Below are 19,064 nucleotides of genomic sequence, written 5' to 3' on the forward strand. Positions count from 1 at the left end.
CAAAAAACTTAGCTGACAGTAAATGATGATTCAAGTGTAATATTAACAACAAAAAACATACCCGACAACACATGGTGATTTAAGTATAATATTACCAAACATTTATCATTTTTTTCAAGAAGATACAATGCTAGTAATGGATGTAAAGATGGACCTCTTAGCATTTACCGATGCGAACTCATTTATAATACTGTCACCGTCAATACTACATAGCGTATCTACTTCAATAGATAACATTGCTAGTCCGTTTAATCTCTCTTGAGACATCTTTTATCGAAGGTAGGATTTGATAAACTTTAACTTCGAAAAACTTGTCTCTGCGTTTGCAACTGTAACAGGGATTGTCAATAAAATTCTATATGCAATAGACGCATTTGAATAGCAGCCACCCATATCTGTTAAGAAATTCAACACTTGATAGCTTTTTTAGTTTCCTTAGGCAAAAAGATTTGTGAAACCTTCAACTCCATATATAACTCATCCCCATTAATATCTAATTCCATTTCATAGCTTAGGTATTTTTCAAGTTTAACACAAGAATTCCTTAAGGTGTTATTATCAAGATACCTTACTTTTTCTATATCGAACAAAAAACCAAAAGTTTCCTTGTATGCTTGAAACTGTTTAAACCTACGTTTTAGAGAAGATATAGCTTGGTCCATTATAAAAATGAAGTATTCAATTTGGAAGGCTTTTTTGCCTTGCAGTGGTGATTGTACTTCTTCTGTCTCAATTTCATCAAAGTGTTGTTTTCTTTTTCGTGCTCGTACCTCATAAAAAATAGAATCTATATTCATAAATGTTGCAAGTGTTTTAGCTTCTTCCGATACCTCTTCAAATCCATTCCTTCTGTAATCCTTAAAGAAAAAAAATAAATCTTTTAATTTAGTAACAACATCATCAAGATGCATATCTTTGGTTTGAAGTTTAATGCTCACTGAGTTAACCGCAAGAAGTAGTTTATGCCAAACAACCATACCAAGAATAAGCTCAAAATTATCAATCTCCCGTGTCAATATGGAATAAGCAGTACCCCTTGTCTTCGCATCAAAATCAGCCAAACTCAACAACTCTGATAAGGCATCTCGTATTTCAAGAGCTTGAAATCGGATTGCTTTGATAGCTTCTATATGACTTTCCCATCGAGTATCTGATAATGGTTTAACGGTAAGACCTTTTACGTGTTTCTTAAGCACGTCCAACATTTTGCAGATGCTGAGAAAAAGTTATATATATATATATATATATATATATATATATATATATATATATATATGTTGCACAACTTGGAAAAAGGAGGCTGCTCTAGGACAAGAACTAGCCATATCACAAAGTGCAAGGTTAAGACTATGCAAGCACATGGCATATAAAAAGATCTAGGATTTACCTTTAGTAGTCTCTTTTGCACCCCTTTATTTTTTCCTGTCATATTAGCTCCATTATCGTACCCTTGCCGTCTACCATTACGAATATCAAGGTCTAGGTCCTGTAAGAGCTCTTCAAGTTTATTAAAATGTCCTCTTCCCGTCGAGTCGTCCACCTTTACAAATCCCAGAAAGTATTCCTCAACTTTGGTCGGAGACGTGGACATATCTACACATTTTATAACTAGAGACATTTGCTCTTCATTGCTTATGTCCGGAGTACAATCAAGCATTACGGAAAATACTTTGCTTCTTGAATTTTCTGAACAATTTAATCTTTCACATGACGTGCCAACAATGCAATTAATTCATTTTGGATTGAAGGACCAAGATAATGATGATAAACTTCATGGTCTTTAATACGTCGAAGATGTTCTTGCATTACCAAATCAAATTTTGTAATCATTTCAATAAAGCTTAAGAAATTACCGTTATTCGCTACCCCAACCTTGTCGTTTGCTCCACGGAATGCTAAATTATTTTTGGCAAGGGTTCTTATAACAACAACTATTCTTATTAAGACTTGTTTCCAGTATTCTTTCTCCCTCTTGATTCGTTCATGAATCTCCTTATCAATAGTTTCATTCTTGTGAAGTCTAATTTCCAATTCTTTCCATTTATGCATGGCAGTATAGTGCCTAGTAGATAACTCATGGCGTGAAAGCTTAGCGCCCATATTATGCCAATCTCTACTGCCATTTGTATCCAGCTGATAATTACGTCCACCTTGCTTGAATAATTTGAAACAAAAACAAAACACTCGATCCAAAACATTTGAATATACTAGCCATCTTCTATCTTCGGTTTCCCCGTTGCTCATTTGCCTTATGTAGTGGTGATGTTCAAAACGTCTAACTTTGGCACCGGCACCTTTGGGAAAAACAAAATCAGTGTTATTTCTTCTGACATGACCATGCTCTACCAAAAGGTTTCTCAAGTAATGGTTAATCTCTTTCCAATTCCCCGGATCATGAATATTTACTGGTCCAAAGTCTCTATTTTGAACCTCTTCCAAGTCATCTTGAATATTCTCTTCTAAGTCGTCTTCACCTGTATTTAATTCTTGGTCACTTAGTTCTTCTTGCACGTTTTCATCGTTTACCCGACCATTCAGCAAAGCATCCTCTTCTAACATATTATTTACTAAGTTTTCATACTCCTCATCATTATCAATATCATTGGTTTCGTCTTCATCGCTTACTGTCTCTGTGTGTTGGATGATTCTTGGTACCAAATATTTATTCATATCTCCGGTTTGAGATCTTTCTACGGCATCCCTTCTTTGTCGTATTACCGCTTTGGCGTGACCACTTTTCTGCTTTCTAATCATGGTTGTCGGCTTGAATTGCTTATATTACCTTGTACACAGACCAACAAATGAATTGTTTATGAAGGTGTTAGTAACACACATGATAAAAGTATCAGAATTGGCAAAAGCCCATTTCATATACTAAAAAGTATATTGCAGAAAATCTTAGCAAATGCCTAAATTGAAATTAAATTCATCTCAAAATTCTAATTTACACATAAATCCACGATTGTTAACTGTTGGTTGTTCCTTACTTCCTTTTTACAATCAACATTCATAAATATCCGATATTTTGGTTCACAACTCTCAAATCCTAACAAAATAACTCAAAATAACTAAAGTAATATTGCTTAGAGCACTGCTCGGTCGAACTTGCATGCGTTGTTATCTCAAGCATGTTTGTCAGTGTTAGTGATCAAATCTATAAGTCTTGATTTCTAGCCTATTTACTGATGTCTCTGACTAGGACATAGATTGTGTAGTTGAGCTTAGTTTTCACGGCGTTCATTATTTGAAGACGAAGAACTACTAAGGGAAGCTTGTGGAACTTCATCGAAAAAAGGTATGTGGAGACTTGAACTCATCTATCACTTGGAAAGTCTATTCTACTCTATGTCCTATATTGAGACATAAGTCGTATTACAGTATAGTTTTCTATATACACATTTGAGATTTCGATTTAAGTTTAACTCACTTACATATTTATCGAAATATGTGTTGGTAAGCTTTCACTTCGACCAAGTTCATCTTATATCATGTGAAAATTTCCGAGTAACATCCTACATGGTTTGTGTGATACAATCATTTGGTGTTCTTTTGGAATGTTTCGTAATGATTATTTCAATAATTTGAAAATTTCTTTGATGCTAATACTGTGTGAAAAACGACTATTGTCATCCTCTAAGAAAGTTTCAATGATTGAAGTAAGAGTTTAGAACACTTAACCATTATTGGATATGTCATGTTGTATACTCTTGCACATATGTAATCCATGTCGGGGAACCATAGTATGCGCACCCATTTGCGTACCGGTTGGTTTGAGAAATCCGGGAACCTAAGTATGCGTACTAGTGTACAGGTTCATGTCCGAGAATTTCTGCTGGGATTTGAAGTTTTCGTACTGGCGTAATTCAATCTTAGTCTGGGTATTTCAAGTATGCGTACCCGTTTGCAACTTGAAGGTTAAAGTTCTAAAATCGGTTTTAAACATGAACATAAACATTTATATAATAAGGAATGCAATCTTTGCAAACCGTGGCTATAATTTTCATGATTGATTCAAGTGAATCAAACCGATTTTGCTTCAATTGTGTTCTTGTATAATTCTATGAGAATATAGCACTTGAACAACTCTTTAACTAGTTTCATTTGAGTCATTTGAACTAGTTATGGTTAAGATGAATAAGGTTGATATGAGAGTAATCATATGGCTAACCTCGGTTAACTATTTGTGAGCCAACATGGTGTACACGTTTAGGTACGGTTACAGAAACCTAAATGAGGGTACATTTCATTTGTGTGTAACAAGCTAAGTTCGATTTAACGGTTGAAAGATATTGGCTTGGTTGAATAAGGTTTTTCATCTAACGGTGAACATTGAATGCTTTGTTACCAAGGTAACTTGGATTGTAAAGAGTGATTTGAAAACTATATAAAGGAGAACTCTAGCAATTGGGAAACCTAATCCCCACACCTCCTGTGTGTTACTAGTTGCATAAACTAGAGTCGATTCTCCTTTAACCTTAGGTATCTATCGAGACCCTGTAGGTTAACGACTTCAAAGACTTCATTGGGATTGTGATGCCAGACCCAACTATTTTCTTTGTAGTTGTGTGTTCTGATCTTGCCCGATTCTATCGTATTGAGTACAATTGAAATAATTGGCTCGAGATTAATTTCTCCGATAAGCAAGATCAAAGTAATCACAAACATCTCCGTCTCATCGTTTGTGATTCCACAATATCTTGTTTCGCTAGTCGGTTAAGATTATTGTGAGGTGATTGATAATACTAGGTTGTTCTTCGGGAATATAAGTCTGGTTTATCAATTCGTTCTTGTTCACCTTGATTTATCAAAAGACGGAACAAAAACTCTTGGGTATTTATATAGTTGACAAATTTATTCAATCTATAGACTTTTCTGTGTGAGATAGATTTGTTTATCAAGTCTTCGACTTTGGGTCATACCAACTCTTGGTTGTGCATGAGATCAACTAAGGGAATCAAGTGCGTAGTATCCTGCTGGGATCAGAGACGTAAAGAACGCAACTGTACCTTGAATTAGTGTGAGATTGATTAGGGTTCAACTACAGTCTAGTGCGAAGTTAATTGGTAGTAGTCTAGAGTTTGTAGCGGCTTAATACATCATGGTGTTCAATCTGGACTAGGTCCCGGGGTTTTTCTGCATTTGCGGTTTCCTTGTTAACAAAATTCTGGTGTCTGTGTTATTTCTTTTCCGCATTATATTTTGTTATACGATTGAAATATCACAGGTTGTGCGTTAAGATCAATCAATTAGAATATCCAACCTTTGGTTGTTGATTTACATTGATTGACACTTGAATATTGGTCTTTGGTATCGTTCAAGTAATTCCTCTTATATTCAATCGGGCTCGCAGATTTCCACTTGCTGATTGCGGATTGAATTAAGAGTTAGAGATATTAATCTCTTTGATATAATTTACTCTAGATTGAGTCTGACTGTCTAGTTGATTCTCTAGAAAGTGCGTTGGAGTAAGTCCTCTCAGATTGCCAAACGAATTGTTGGGTTTGGTTGTTAGACCCCCGCATTTTCAATTGGTATCAGAGCAGGAAAACACATTAAAGACCTTAAAAGTCTGTGTTTGTAGCGATCTGATGATGGATAATATTGTCTTTGAAAACGCTTCACCAGAAATGGATAAACTCAAGATCGAGAGTGTTTTAGAAACCATCGACAAGGTTGAGAATCCTGACTTGAAAAAACTCATCAATTTCTTGTCTCGAAAAACTTTGATGGAAAAGGGAAATTGATGGTTCTCATTGCGAAGGTTATATCTTAAAACCTAAACCTCGAGAACTCTCTGAAGAGGTTGTTGACCTCCAGAAAATGTTAGATAGACAAATCCAGATCAATTCTGTTCTTACTGCAAAAATTGCAAAGCTTAAGGATTTGAAATTTATAAAGTCTTTTTCAAAGGTTTGAAATGACTCCTTTAATTCTTCCTTGAATAATTGTCATAAGTCAGGTGATAAGCAAGGTCTAGGCTTTGTGAAACCTGACAGTGCTCAGAACTCTTCGAACAAGGTTCATGATGTTGGTACATGTTTGTTTTGTGGTTATCATAATCACTTTTAGCATGTGTGTTTGTCTTTCAAGAGAAGACTAAAGGTTACTGGTGATCTTCATATGAAAGCTATTCAACTTTTGTCATCCCTTAAAAGACATTCAATACTAACAAGAAAGCCTAAAGTGGTTAATAGTGTTAGTATGGGAGATTTTTCTCTGAAGTCAACATCACCCTTTCAATGGTTCCTTGATAGTGGGTGTAGAAGGCACATGATTGGAGATCTCTCATGGTTTATCAACTCAAGAGATTTTGATGGTGGACTAATAACTTTTGGAGAGGAAACTGCTGCTACATAAGCAAGAAGGGAACGATCAAGTTTCCTGGCGTTCCTGAAATTCATGACGTCGTATATGTTAAAGGTATGACTGCTAATCTTCTTTCTATTAGTCAAATCTGTGACGAAGGCCATAAAGTTGTCTTCAATGATAAATGATGTGACATTGTCGACAAATCTGAAAAAATGATTTTTCAAGGATCACAAGCCAAAAATAACTGTTATCTTCTAGATACTCAGTTCAGTAATTGTTGCAATTTGACTAAGGCAGAATCTACACACCTTTGGCATGAGAGTTTTGGTCACATCAATTATCGTCTTCTAACTAAGATCATTAACAAAGAACTTGTTAGAGGCGTTGCCAAAATAAATGATAAGGTTGAAGGTGTATGTAGTGCCTGTCAAAAGGGTAAACATACGAAACTTACATACAAATCATCTCGAAATATTCTCACCAAAGCTCCACTTGATTTAATTCATTTGGATATTTTTGGCCCAATTCAACAATCTACAGTGGCTGGGAAGAAGTATGCTTTGGTTATGGTAGATGCTTACACCAGATTCACCTGGGTGGCGTTTTTGGCTCACAAGAATGAAGCACTCAGTGAGTTTAAGATTATTGTTAATAGAATCCAGAATGAACAAAGCCGCAAACTAAAGAAAATTAGAAGCGATCGTGGCAAAGAATTCAAAGACACCAAAGTATTTGAATACTGTGGTTCTTTGGGAATCATCCAATAATACTCTCCACCTATCACTTTCAAGCAAACGGATTTTCATAAAGGAAGAATAGAAACATTCAGGAAATGGCAAGGGTAATGCTCATAACAAAAACTTACCATTAAGGTTTTGGGGTGAGGCTGTTTTTACGGCTTGCTATTTGATCAATCGTGTTTACTTACGGTCAAAGACCTTAAACACCCCCTATGAGTTGTGGTATGGTAAGAAACCCAACTTACACTATCTTAGAGTGTTTGGAAGTAAGTGCTACATTCTAAAGGATCGTGAAAAAAAAGGGAAGTTTGACTCAAAAAGCGATGAGGGTATTTTTCTTGGATATGCATCTGACAGTCGTGGTTTCCGAGTCTTTAATCTCAGAATTCAAGTCATGATGGAATCGGCAAATGTTATCATGGATGACCTAAGTAATTTTCATCATGATGACTCTCCTGCTGAACTGCCTCCAACCGAGACAATTGAGAAAATCAAAGAAACGTCAGAATCAGAAGAAGTTGTTCCAATAGTTACTGATCCTGATGTCTCTAGTGATGAGGAGAAAAGCCCTAGTCAGGCTATTCCTTTAGAACAATAACGTGTCACTCCACGACATCTTTGGGTTCAAAGGAATCAGGATACTAACAATATCATTGGAGGTAGGGATTCTACTGCTAAGACGAGAGGTCAACTTCAAAATATTTGGAATTTTGGTTGTTATCTATTGTAAGTGGAGCCTAAGAATATTGATGAATCACTTAGTGATCCCTTTTGGGTAAATGTTATGCATGAAGAGTTAAATCAATTCCAAAGACAAGATGTATGAAAACTCGTACCTTGTGCCCCCAATATAAATATTGTTGGTACCAAATGGATATTTAAGAACAAGTCCGATAAATTTGGCACCATTGTCAGAAACAAAGCTAGACTGGTCGCTCAGGGATATTCACAGATTGAAGGAATCGATTTTGACGAAACCTTTGCTCCTGTGGCACACATTGGGTCCATTCGATTATTATTAGCTCATGCTTGTTTTCTTAAGGTTAAGCTGTTTCAAATGGACATTAAATCCGCTTTCCTAAATGGAAACTTAAAGGAAGAAGTTTATGTCGCTCAACCTAAGGGATTTGAAAACCCTGATTTCCCCGATCATGTTCTTAATCTCAATAAGGCATTGTACGGGTTAAAACAAGCACCTCGTGCCTGGTTTGAAAAACTAACTACTTCCATTCTTACGAAAGTTTTTTCAAGAGGTGGAGCTGTTAAAAAATTGTTTACCAAATGGAGTGGGAAAGATGTTGTAATTTCTCAAGTTTATGTAGATGGTATCATTTATGGATCAATATCAGAGAAACTTGCAAAAGATTTTCAAGTTCTCTCTTGGCAAGGAGTTTGACATGAGCAATGTTGGTGAATTAAAATTCTTTTACGGTTTACCTATTCAACAACACAAGGATGGAATTTACTTATCTTAATAGAAATATGCAAAAAATCTTGTTTCAAGATTCGGTCTTGATAAGTCAACTCCAAAACTCACTCATATGCCTACCACGGGTAAACTACATAGAGATGAGAAATGTATAAATGTGGATCAAAAACTTTATCGATCTATCATTGGAAGTCTCTTGTATCTCACTGCCACGAGACTTGACATTGCTTTTAGTGTTGGTTTTTGTGCTAGGTTCCAGGAAAATCCAAAGGAATCTCATCTTTCCGCCACAAAGAGGATCATACATTACATTAATCACACTCTCAGGTATGGTCTTTCCTACAATTTTGATACTAACACTGACCATACTGCCTATTCAGATGCTGATTGGGCGGGATGTGTGGAAGACAGAAAAAGTACATCAGGGGGGTTCTACTATGTAGGGATGAATCTTGTAGCTTGGCATAGCAAGAAACAAAATTCACAATCTCTCTCAATATGTGAAACAGAATACATAGCTGCAGGTTCATGTTGTACTCAACTCTTACGGATGAAATAAATGCTTGATGATTATGGTTCCGGAATAATGAATATCTTTTGTGATAACTCAAGTGCAATTCACATCACTGAGAATCATGTTGAGAACTCAAGGACTAAGAACATAGACATAAGGTACCATTTTATTCGAGATCTTTATGAAAATGGTATCATTACTATGGAATTTGTGCCTTCTGAACAACAATTGGCTGATATTCTCATCAAACCATTAGACACTGTCACATTTCAACACCTACGACAGTCTATTGGTGTTGTTTTAGTTCATTAGTTCTCCATAACTCTTGCCCCTTCTTTTATCTCAATCTGTCAGGCAATTGAGTTTGGAATTCCTAGAGAGGTGTTTCTTCATGTTTGCATTTGTTTCTATTAGATGTGTTTTTGTCAAGTATCCTAGTGTTCTTTCGAAATCCTTTTTTTTCTTGTAAAAGTAAGGTCGCATTTGTTGTTCTTTCGGGAATGACATTTTATGAGGGAGAGTTCTTTTTGAACTTGTGCTCAATTGGAAAATCTTTGTGGGGAGTGCGACTGTGGAATATTGTAGGGGTTATCTTGTATCTTTATAAACTCCTTGATGAATGCATTTAGATTCGGCTTTATGATTGCATATAAATTAGTTAGTATGCTATTCTCTTTTGGTCATGAAGTATCTCTCTGAAAATTTCATGAGGATACCACTAGTTTTCGTACCTTTGCCAATTTATATTTACAAAAAGGGGGAGAAGTAATGTGCAATATCATATGGTTTACGGATCATTATGTAAGGGGGAGTGGTTTTCATGTTGAGATGAAGTATTGACTAAAGGGGAGTGATACATATCACCAGAGTATTGTTGTCAAAGTTGTGATACAATTGAACTTTTATGTTGTGTAATAATACTATGACATTGTATAACAATGATTGAGAGCATTTGTTTTCTCATTGTTATCGCTACGTATCTTCAACAACTATTGTGCTAAGTTGAACACCTTTAGGATCATGGAGTACTTGGAAGTAACGAAGTTTTCGAGTCTTGTTGAAGATGTCAAGGAGATCAAGCATTTGGATGAGAAGCTAAATTTATTTATTTATTTTGTAATCCATATGTATTGATAGTTTTGTCAGTAAAATTGACAAAGAGTGAGATTCTTAGAGCACTGCTCGATCGAACTCGCATGCGTTGCTATCTCAAGCATGTTTGTCAATGTTAGTAATCAAAACTATAAGTCTTGATTTCTAGCCTATTTATAGATGTCTCAGACTAGGACATAGATTGTGTAGTTGAACTTAGTTTTCACGGCGTTCATCATTTGAAGATGAAAACCTACTAAGGGGAACTTGTGGAACTTCATCGAAAAAAGGTATGTGGAGACTTGAACTCATCTATCACTTGGAAAGTCTATTTCTACTCTATCTCCTATATTGAGACATAAGTCGTATTACGATATAGTTTTCTATATACACATTTGAGATTTCGAGCTGAGTTTAACTCGCTTACATATGTCTCGAAATATGTGTTGGCAAGCTTTCGTTTCGACCAAGTTCATCTTATATCATGTGAAAATTGCCGAGTAACATTCTATATGCTTTATGTGATACAATCATTTGGTGTTATCTTGGAATGTTTCGTAATGATTATTTCACTAACTTGAATTGCTTTGATGTTATTAGTGTGTGAAAAACGACTGTTGTCATCCTTTAAGAAAGTTTCAATGATTGAAATAAGAGTTTAGAACACTTAACCATTATTGGATATGTCATGTTGTGTACTCTTGCACATATGTAATCCATGTACGGGAACCATAGTATGCGCACCCGTTTGCGTACCGGTTGGTTTGAGAAATACGGGAACCTAAGTATGCCTACCCGTTTGCGTACTGGTGTACAGGTTCATGTCCGAGAATTTCTGCTGGGATTTGAAGTTTGCGTACCCGTTTGCATACTGGCGTAACTCAATCTTAGTCCAGATATTTCAAGTATGCGTACCCATTTGCATACTTGAAGGTTAAAGTTCTAAAATCGGTTTTAAACATGAACATAAACATTTATATAATAAGGAATGCAATCTTTGCAAACCGTGGCTATAATTTTCATGATTGATTAAAGTGAATCAAACCGATTTTGCTTCAATTGTGTTCTTGTATAATTCTATGAGAATATAGCAATTGAACAACTTTTTAACTAGTTTCATTTGAACTAGTTATGGTTAAGATGAATAAGGTTGATATGAGAGTAATCATATGGATAACCTCGGTTAACTATTTATGAACCAACATGGTGTACACGTTTAGGTACGTACGGTTACAAAAACCTAAATGACGGTATATTTCATTTGTGTGTAACTAGCTAAGTTCGATCTAACGATTGAAAGATATTAGCTTGGTTGAATCAGGTTTTTCATCTAACGGTGAATATTGAATTCTTTGTTACCAAGGTAATTTGGATTACAAACCCTGATTTGAAAACTATATAAAGGAGAACTCTAGCAAATGGGAAACCTAATCCCCACACCCCCGGTGTGTTACTAGTTGCATAAACTAGAGTCGATTCTCCTTTAACCTTAGGGTTCTATCGAGACTCTGTAGGTTAACGACTTCAAAGACTTCATTGGTATTGTGAAGCCAGACCCAATTATTTTTTTGTAGTTGTGTGTTCTGATCTTTCCCGATTCTATCGTATTGAGTACAATTGAAATAATTGACTCGAGATTAATTTCTACGATAGGAAAGATAAAAGTAATCACAAATATCTTCGTGTCATCATTTGTGATTCCACATTATCATGTTTCGCTAGTCGATTAAGATTATTGTGAGGTGATTGATATTAATAGGTTGTTCTTCGGGAATATAAGTCTGGTTTATCAATTGGTTCATGTTCACCTTGATTTATCAAAAGACGGAACAAAAACTCTTGGGTATTTATGTGGGAGACAAATTTATTCAATCTACAGACTTTTCTGTGTGTGACAGATTTTTTTATTAAGTCTTCGAATTTGGGTCGTAGAAACTCTTGGTTGTGGGTGAGATCAACTAAGGGAATCAATTGCGTAGTATCCTGCTAGGATCAGAGATGTAAGGAACGTGACTATACCTTGAATCAGTGTGAGATTTATTAGAGTTCAACTAAAGTCCAGTCCGAAGTTAATTGGTAGTACGCTAGAGTCTGTAGAGGCTTAATACAGTGTGGTGTTCAATCTGGACTAGGTCCTAGGGTTTTTCTACATTTGCGGTTTCCTCGTTAACAAAATTCTGGTGTCTGTGTTATTTCTTTTCCGCATTATATTTTGTTATATAATTGAAATATCACAGGTTGTGCGTTAAGATCAATCAATTAGAATATCCAACATTTGGTTGTTGATTTACTTTGATTGACACTTGAACATTGGTCTTTAGTACCGTTCAAGTAACTCCTCTTATATTCAATCGGGGTCGCAGATTTCTATTTGCTGATTGCGGATTGAATTAAGAGTTAGAGATATTAATCTCTTTGATATAATTTACTCTAGATTGAGTTTGACTGTCTAGTTGATTCTCTAGAAAATGTATTGGAGTAAGTCCTCTCAGATTGCCAAATGAATTGTTGAGTATGGTTGTTATACCCCCACATTTTCAACATCAAATCATTAATCATTCAACAACATATTAATCTGCAAGAGCAAGTAAATAATACCTTATGAGACTCACAAACCCTACAAATAGATGTTGATTGTGAATTTTTGATCGAGATGATAAGATTTAACGATGCAATCTCGTTTAAGATTTTTAAAAGAGGAAAGGTAGTTGTGTAAGAGAAAGAGACACGCAATCTAGAGATTTTTTTTCTTTGACGGATGTATATAGGTAGCATGACTTAAAAATTTTGGGCCCCCAGCAAAATGGGGTTGTAGGCGGATGCCTATACTACCTTGTGTATAAGCCGGCCCTGGGTATGATTAGTGAAGCACCATAGTGGCGCATCACATCATAGACGTCCTAGTCAGTGTTCAACCATGATAGTGTTACACAGCATAGACCATGCATCACTGAGAGAGTGTGGTACATACAGGGCCAATAAAGCGTTGAGATGACGCTATACTGTAAAGTCAGTGGCCAAGCACTGAAGATTATTGGCTGACATAATGAATCTTCATTGAGAGATACAAGACACATCCAAGTGAAAATGCAACTTGCAATGTCGGCATTGATGCATACCCGTATAATTGAGTTATCCCAACTCAAGGATGATGCAAGAACATCGAATAGGCCAAAGCTTGGATAGTGCAAGCAAACTAGTGATGCAAGAGTATGCATTACTGTTGTCGAGCTATTCACTAAGTAAAGCAAGAATGATGCAGGGTGCATTATTGGCATCAGTTGGAAGGAATTATGGCATGAGTTTGGCTTAGCTTAAGCGTCCAAGAAAGTTCATCTCAAGGCCATGACACATTGATGCTCAATAGTGGCGCATTATGGCCCAAGTGACGGTTATAATTGGTTCTTGGATTTGCGAGCATGCAAATGATGCGAGACAAGTTGGAACAGTCATGAAGTGAGTTTATAACAGTGTCCAAAACCGTTTGGGACAGTGATGAGTGCTAAATAGTGCATATTTATATATAATTTTGTTGGCATTTAACTCATCTTTTGTGCACTAATTCTACATTTTATCCCATATTCTGTATTTTCAGTGTTTTCAAGAATAAATATTTTTCTTACTTAATTTTATATTTTTAGGTAATAAATGAAGTCTGGATGAATTGCGGAGCAAAAAGAGCAGAAAAGTAGTAAAAAGCCGGGAGGAATTACGCGAGGAAGCCACGAAGAATGTTGTGCACAAGACCAAGAGGGTAGAAATGGGCTCAAGAAGGAAGAATTGCTCTTAAAGAAGTTATGGGCCTGGCATACCCAAGGCCCAAAACCCTTAATTTCTCAAACCCATTTCCACTACCCAAGCCCGTATCGGATTTCAGCCGTCAGATCGAAGCATCTCAGCATCCGACGGTCGCTCCATCATCGCACATCAAACTCCGAAGCTTCCGCTTTACATCGCAACGCCGATCTCCATCTTGGGCCGTCCTTTTCGTTGCATTCCTCCATCCGACGGTCGCTACCCACAGCCTCCCATCTCATCGTTGGATCCACCTACCATCGTCACATCCTACGGATCAGCTCGCCAAACATCGAATCAGATAATCCCGCTTCACACCCTAGCACCGAAGCCTATACTACCACCCAAACACCCCCTTCTTCCCAAACATCGATATCATCTTCCTCCACCCGACATCTTCCAGAACCACCATCGCCTGCAACTCCCTGCTACCACCAGACCTCGAGCTCCACCACCACCACAAACACCCGACAACACCACCATCTCCATCAACAGACAACAAAGCCCATCACCCTATTTCACCCATTTCATTAACTCTACCCACTGTTAGGGTTCTGACATGAGAGAACTAGGGTGATGGTAACTGAGTTCATAGCAGAAGGAAGTATGGGTAATCGACAGCAAGGAGCAGAAGAAAGCATGGGTCGAGCATATTTTGGGAGTTTGTAAGTCCAATTTTTTGTATTTTAAGAAAACCTAATTTTCTGTTTTTGGGATTTACCATTAGGTTGAGTGTTCTGATATATAAGGGGCACTGTGTAACATTGTGAAGGAAGGGAGGGGAGACCCAAGTTTAATTTCAGTGAAAATTTCTCTATCAATTGAAATTGTTCTGTGTTCTGTCTCTGTTGCATTTCTCCATGTATACCCACATTGTTAGTATCATGTTAGGCTCTCTAATCATGAACTAAGCATCTTAACTAGGGTTAAGATGAAACCCTTAGCCTTAATACTAGAATGTATGTCTATTGCTGCTGTTTTATGCCAAGATCACTGTGTAGGATATAATTTTTGTTGATGAACAACATGTTGCTTTCACCTAGAATGTCAAGCATCCTAGGTAGTTAGAATTCCCCTATGTATGTTCACTGACTCTAAATTGCTTGTTACTGTGTTTTGATTAGTTGTGCTTTAAACAGACAACTAATGCTTGCCTTGATTGAGTGATTGGAGGTGATTTATCCACTTTAAGAAGCTGAGTAGTGCAATAGCTAACATGCTAGTATGGGCTGAGAGGTGAATTCTCAACCCTGGTTTCCATTCATCTGATTCACCATATCTTTACTACCTGTTCAGAAATTTTCTCCTCATCATTTGCTTGTTCATCTTCAGTTCTCTGTGTAACCTTGCTTCAATCTCAATGATTGAATTAGTGTAATGTTCTGCCTCCAAATCTGCTGTTCAGTTAATGTGAATGATTGGTATCAATGATTAATGATTAGTGCTCCAGAAATAAATGCTAATGTTAATGTTAGTCAATGGTTAATGATTAATGTTAATGTTCAGTTAATGTAAATGATTAGTAGTTAGTGATAAATGCTTCAGGAATAAAGATTGTGTTGATTTTGATGCTAACCTGAAGTCAATGCATTGAATGTTAATAACTGTTAGTGGAAATTTAATGCTTGTTCTGTTACTTCTGTTTGAAATAAATGTGAGTTCTGATTAATGATTAGCAACTGTTGATGATTGAGAAGTTAATACTAGTCCTGTTTAAAGTTAGTGGAAAATAAATGTTAGTTCTGTCTAATAAATGCTAGTTCTGTTTATGATTGAGAAGTTAATGCTAGCTCAGTTAATAACTGTTAATGATTGAGAATTTAATGCTTGTTCTGTTGATGGCTGTTAGTGGAAAGTAAATGCTAATTCTGTGTAATGATTGGGAAGTTAATAACTGCTAATGATTAGTTCTGTTGAATGCTAATGATTAGTTCTGTTTAATGTCACAATAAGAAAGATCACACTTGCTCCCCCTTGTCCTTGTGGAACTGACCTGTGCTTGCCCTGTGTTGCTTGCCGACACTGTGCACTTGCAGTAGAATTTTTAGGACTACATTTCTAGCTCCAACAAGTTTTTGGCGCCGCTGCCGGGGACTCGGTTGCGGCGCACTTGCTCTTTCTCTCTTGTGGGTTGATCCTAAACTGCTGCTGCTCACTGAACTGTGCTGTGGTGCTGCTTCTCTTTCTGCTGTTGTGCTAAGCCTGTTACCCAACTGGGCTGCCAAGCTGCTGTGCTGCTGCAGATTTCTTTCCCTGCCAACCTACTTCTCCTGCTGTTGCTGCTTTGCGCTGCTTACCCGCTAGCCTCTCCCAAGCTGCTGCTCCTGCTGCTGTTGTGTTGCTGCTGCTGGTGCACTTGCAGCTTTGCTGAACCAAAAGCCCAACTGGGCTGTAAGCTGCGTAAGCTGCAGAGGTGAATCAAAGCCCAACTGGGCCTCAGAAGAGCCAAAGCTGTGTAGGACGATCCAAGCCCAACTGGGCTTTTGCAACTAAAACCGAACAGCTGGGCTGTGCTATTCAGGTAGGCCTAACCCATGAGCTAACCCAACTGGGCCTCATTAAATTCATTTGGGCTTGTATTAATTTTTTCAATCTGGGCTTGTAATAATTTTTAATTTTAGTTTTCTTTCTATTTGGGCCTGTAATAATTTTTAATTTTCTTTCTTTTTTTCTTTTTCTTTTCTTTTATGGGCTTGTATTTATTGTTTGTTATTACTTCTTTTCTTTTCTTTTCTTTTGTGGGCTTGTCTTTTAATTTGGACTTTAGGTTTATATCCCATCCATTAGGCTCCTAACTTTACAAAAAAAAAAAAAAAAAAAAAAAAAATTGGGCTCTACATTTTATAAACCAAAACCCATTGTGAAACCAAAACCCACTCAAAACCAAATCATCAAAAAACCCATTTTAAACCAAAATATTGGGCCTTTTGTGGTTCAAAAATTGTTTCCGACTGCTCTGACCAACATGTTAGTTGAGGTACCTGCTAGGACATGATTGTGACCTACAGAGACCAAACAAACAGACTCGTTAGAATTAACCCGGACGATCCAATCGAAATCCTTAGTTCTGAGGTAGACAGTCCAGATCAATCAGAAACAATGGGAGAACCCCGTACACTCAAGGATTATATGTACCCAACTAGAACTAGTCAACCATCTTGTATTGTGCTACCCGAAGCCAATGGCCATTATGAGCTGAAATCGAGCACAATACAAATGCTTCCAGTTTTTAGGGTGTAGAAAATGAAAACCCGTACCACCACGTGAGAGATTTGAGGAGATTTGTGGAACTCTGCGTTTCACTCAAATGTCGACGAAATCCTAAAGTTGAGGCTTTTTCCTTTCTCCCTTAAAGATAAGGCTAAGGCCTGGCTGTATGCTTTACAGCCTCAATCCATCATGTCTTGGGATGATCTCATCAAGGAGTTTTTCAAAAAGTTTTTCCCAAATCACAAGACTGCGACAATTCGTCAAAGTCTGAATAGCTTTGTGCAATTAGAGGGTGAGACCCTAGCTAGATACTTGGAGAGATTCAATGAATTATTGCTCCAATGTCCCCATCATGGTTTTGAAAAATGGAGACTTGTGCAAATTTTGTATGAAGGTCTAGATGTGTCCACCCGAACAACGGTTGAGTCAATGTGCAATGGTCTTTTTGTAAACAAGACTGCTGATGCGTCTTGGGACTTCCTGATTGAAGTAGCTGAGAAGACGCAACAGTGGGAATCCATTCGTGAACCTAGAAAGACTACACCTGTAGCTAGAGTCCATAGGATTGAGTCTGATTTTGAAGGAAGTGCAAAGATGGCTGCGCTAGCAAGAAGAATAGAAGCGTTAGAACTACAGAAAAACGCAAACCCTTCTCCCACTACCTTTTGTGAACATGTCGAAATGGCTATCTGTGCTCTATGTAATGGATCTGATCACCAAGTCAATGATTGTCCGGAAATGCATGCATTCCAGGAATCTAAGCTTGAGCAAGCACATGCTATGTTTCAAAAACAAGAGCACAACCCATATTCACAGACCTACAATCCAGGATGGAGAAACCACCCCAACTTTTCATGGTCCAAAGGCCCTGCCCAAGGAGGACCATCTCAACCAAATCAAGGCTATCAAAACAACCAAGGCTATCAATACCCTAGAAATCCTCAACAGCAGTCGTACCCTCAATACACTGCTGACAAGAAATTGTCCAACATTGAAGAAAGTATCAATCAATTGACCCAACATCTGATGAAAAACGAGAAAGCAACTGATCAGCGAGTCACCGCTCTAGAACTACAGATGGGTCAAATTTGCGATGCATTGAATACAAGAGAAAAGGGTAAACTTCCTAGCCAACCCCAACAAGAACCAAAGAGGATATTTCAAGCAGGCACAACATCATCATCTTGCGAAAGAACCTCACCCGATCAAGTCCATTCCATCACCACTCTCCGAAGTGGTAAAGTTGTTGAGAACAATGTAGGCATACCACAAACAAGTGAATCCGAGCCAAACTTAGCATTGCCTACACCACCTAAGGAAACCTCCAGTCCAGAAAAAGAATCCGAGCACATTAGTGAAGCCGACAAACCTACTGCTAGGAATGTCCCTCTACCTCCTAATGTTCCTATTGCTCCTTTTCCTCAGAGGTTAGTTCGCCAACAGATAAGCACCCACTACAATGAGATGTTAGAACTGTTCAAAAGAGTCAACATCAACATTCCTTTTCTTGAGGCAATTAAGCAAATCCCTGCATATGCCAAATTCCTCAAAGATTTGTGCACTCAAAAGCGCAAGATTAATGTGCACAACGTGCTTTCTTAGCTGAACAAGTGAGTTCCATTATTCTCAACAAAACTCCACCCAAGTTTAAGGACCCAGGTTGTCCAACAATCTCTTGCACTATCGGAGAACACACGGTCAATAGAGCTTTATTAGATCTAGGTGCAAGTGTGAACCTCCTGCCATATTCTGTTTATGTGCAGTTAGGTCTTGGAGAGTTGAAGCCTACACCTATAACTCTCCAATTAGCAGATCGATCTGTCAAAGTTCCTCGTGGAGTGGTAGAAGACGTTTTGATTAAGGTTGAAAAATTCTATTTTCCTGTAGACTTCATTGTCTTAGACCCAACCTGTCCAAAACCCAAATTGTCACATTCCTGTCATTTAGGACGTCCATTCTGGCGACGTCCAATGCG

At 37.4% G+C, this 19,064-nt stretch overlaps 2 protein-coding genes across 2 annotated transcripts; both read right to left on the reverse strand.

Annotated features, from left to right (window-relative positions):
* Window positions 1–407: 407 nt before the first annotated feature.
* On the reverse strand, window positions 408–1,657 carry LOC113327991. Its single transcript, XM_026575091.1, has 2 exons — window positions 1,388–1,657; window positions 408–1,187 (listed from the first exon to the last, which is right to left on the reverse strand). The coding sequence occupies exons 1-2, from the start codon at window positions 1,655–1,657 to the stop codon at window positions 408–410; spliced, it is 1,050 nt and encodes a 349-aa protein (XP_026430876.1).
* Window positions 1,658–1,695: 38 nt separating this feature from the next.
* Window positions 1,696–2,754, reverse strand: LOC113327992 (zinc finger MYM-type protein 5-like). Its single transcript, XM_026575092.1, has one exon. The coding sequence runs from the start codon at window positions 2,752–2,754 to the stop codon at window positions 1,696–1,698; it is 1,059 nt and encodes a 352-aa protein (XP_026430877.1).
* Window positions 2,755–19,064: the final 16,310 nt, after the last annotated feature.

The sequence above is a fragment of the Papaver somniferum genome, unplaced genomic scaffold (assembly GCF_003573695.1).
Source record: "Papaver somniferum cultivar HN1 unplaced genomic scaffold, ASM357369v1 unplaced-scaffold_107, whole genome shotgun sequence".
Taxonomy (NCBI): domain Eukaryota; kingdom Viridiplantae; phylum Streptophyta; class Magnoliopsida; order Ranunculales; family Papaveraceae; genus Papaver; species Papaver somniferum.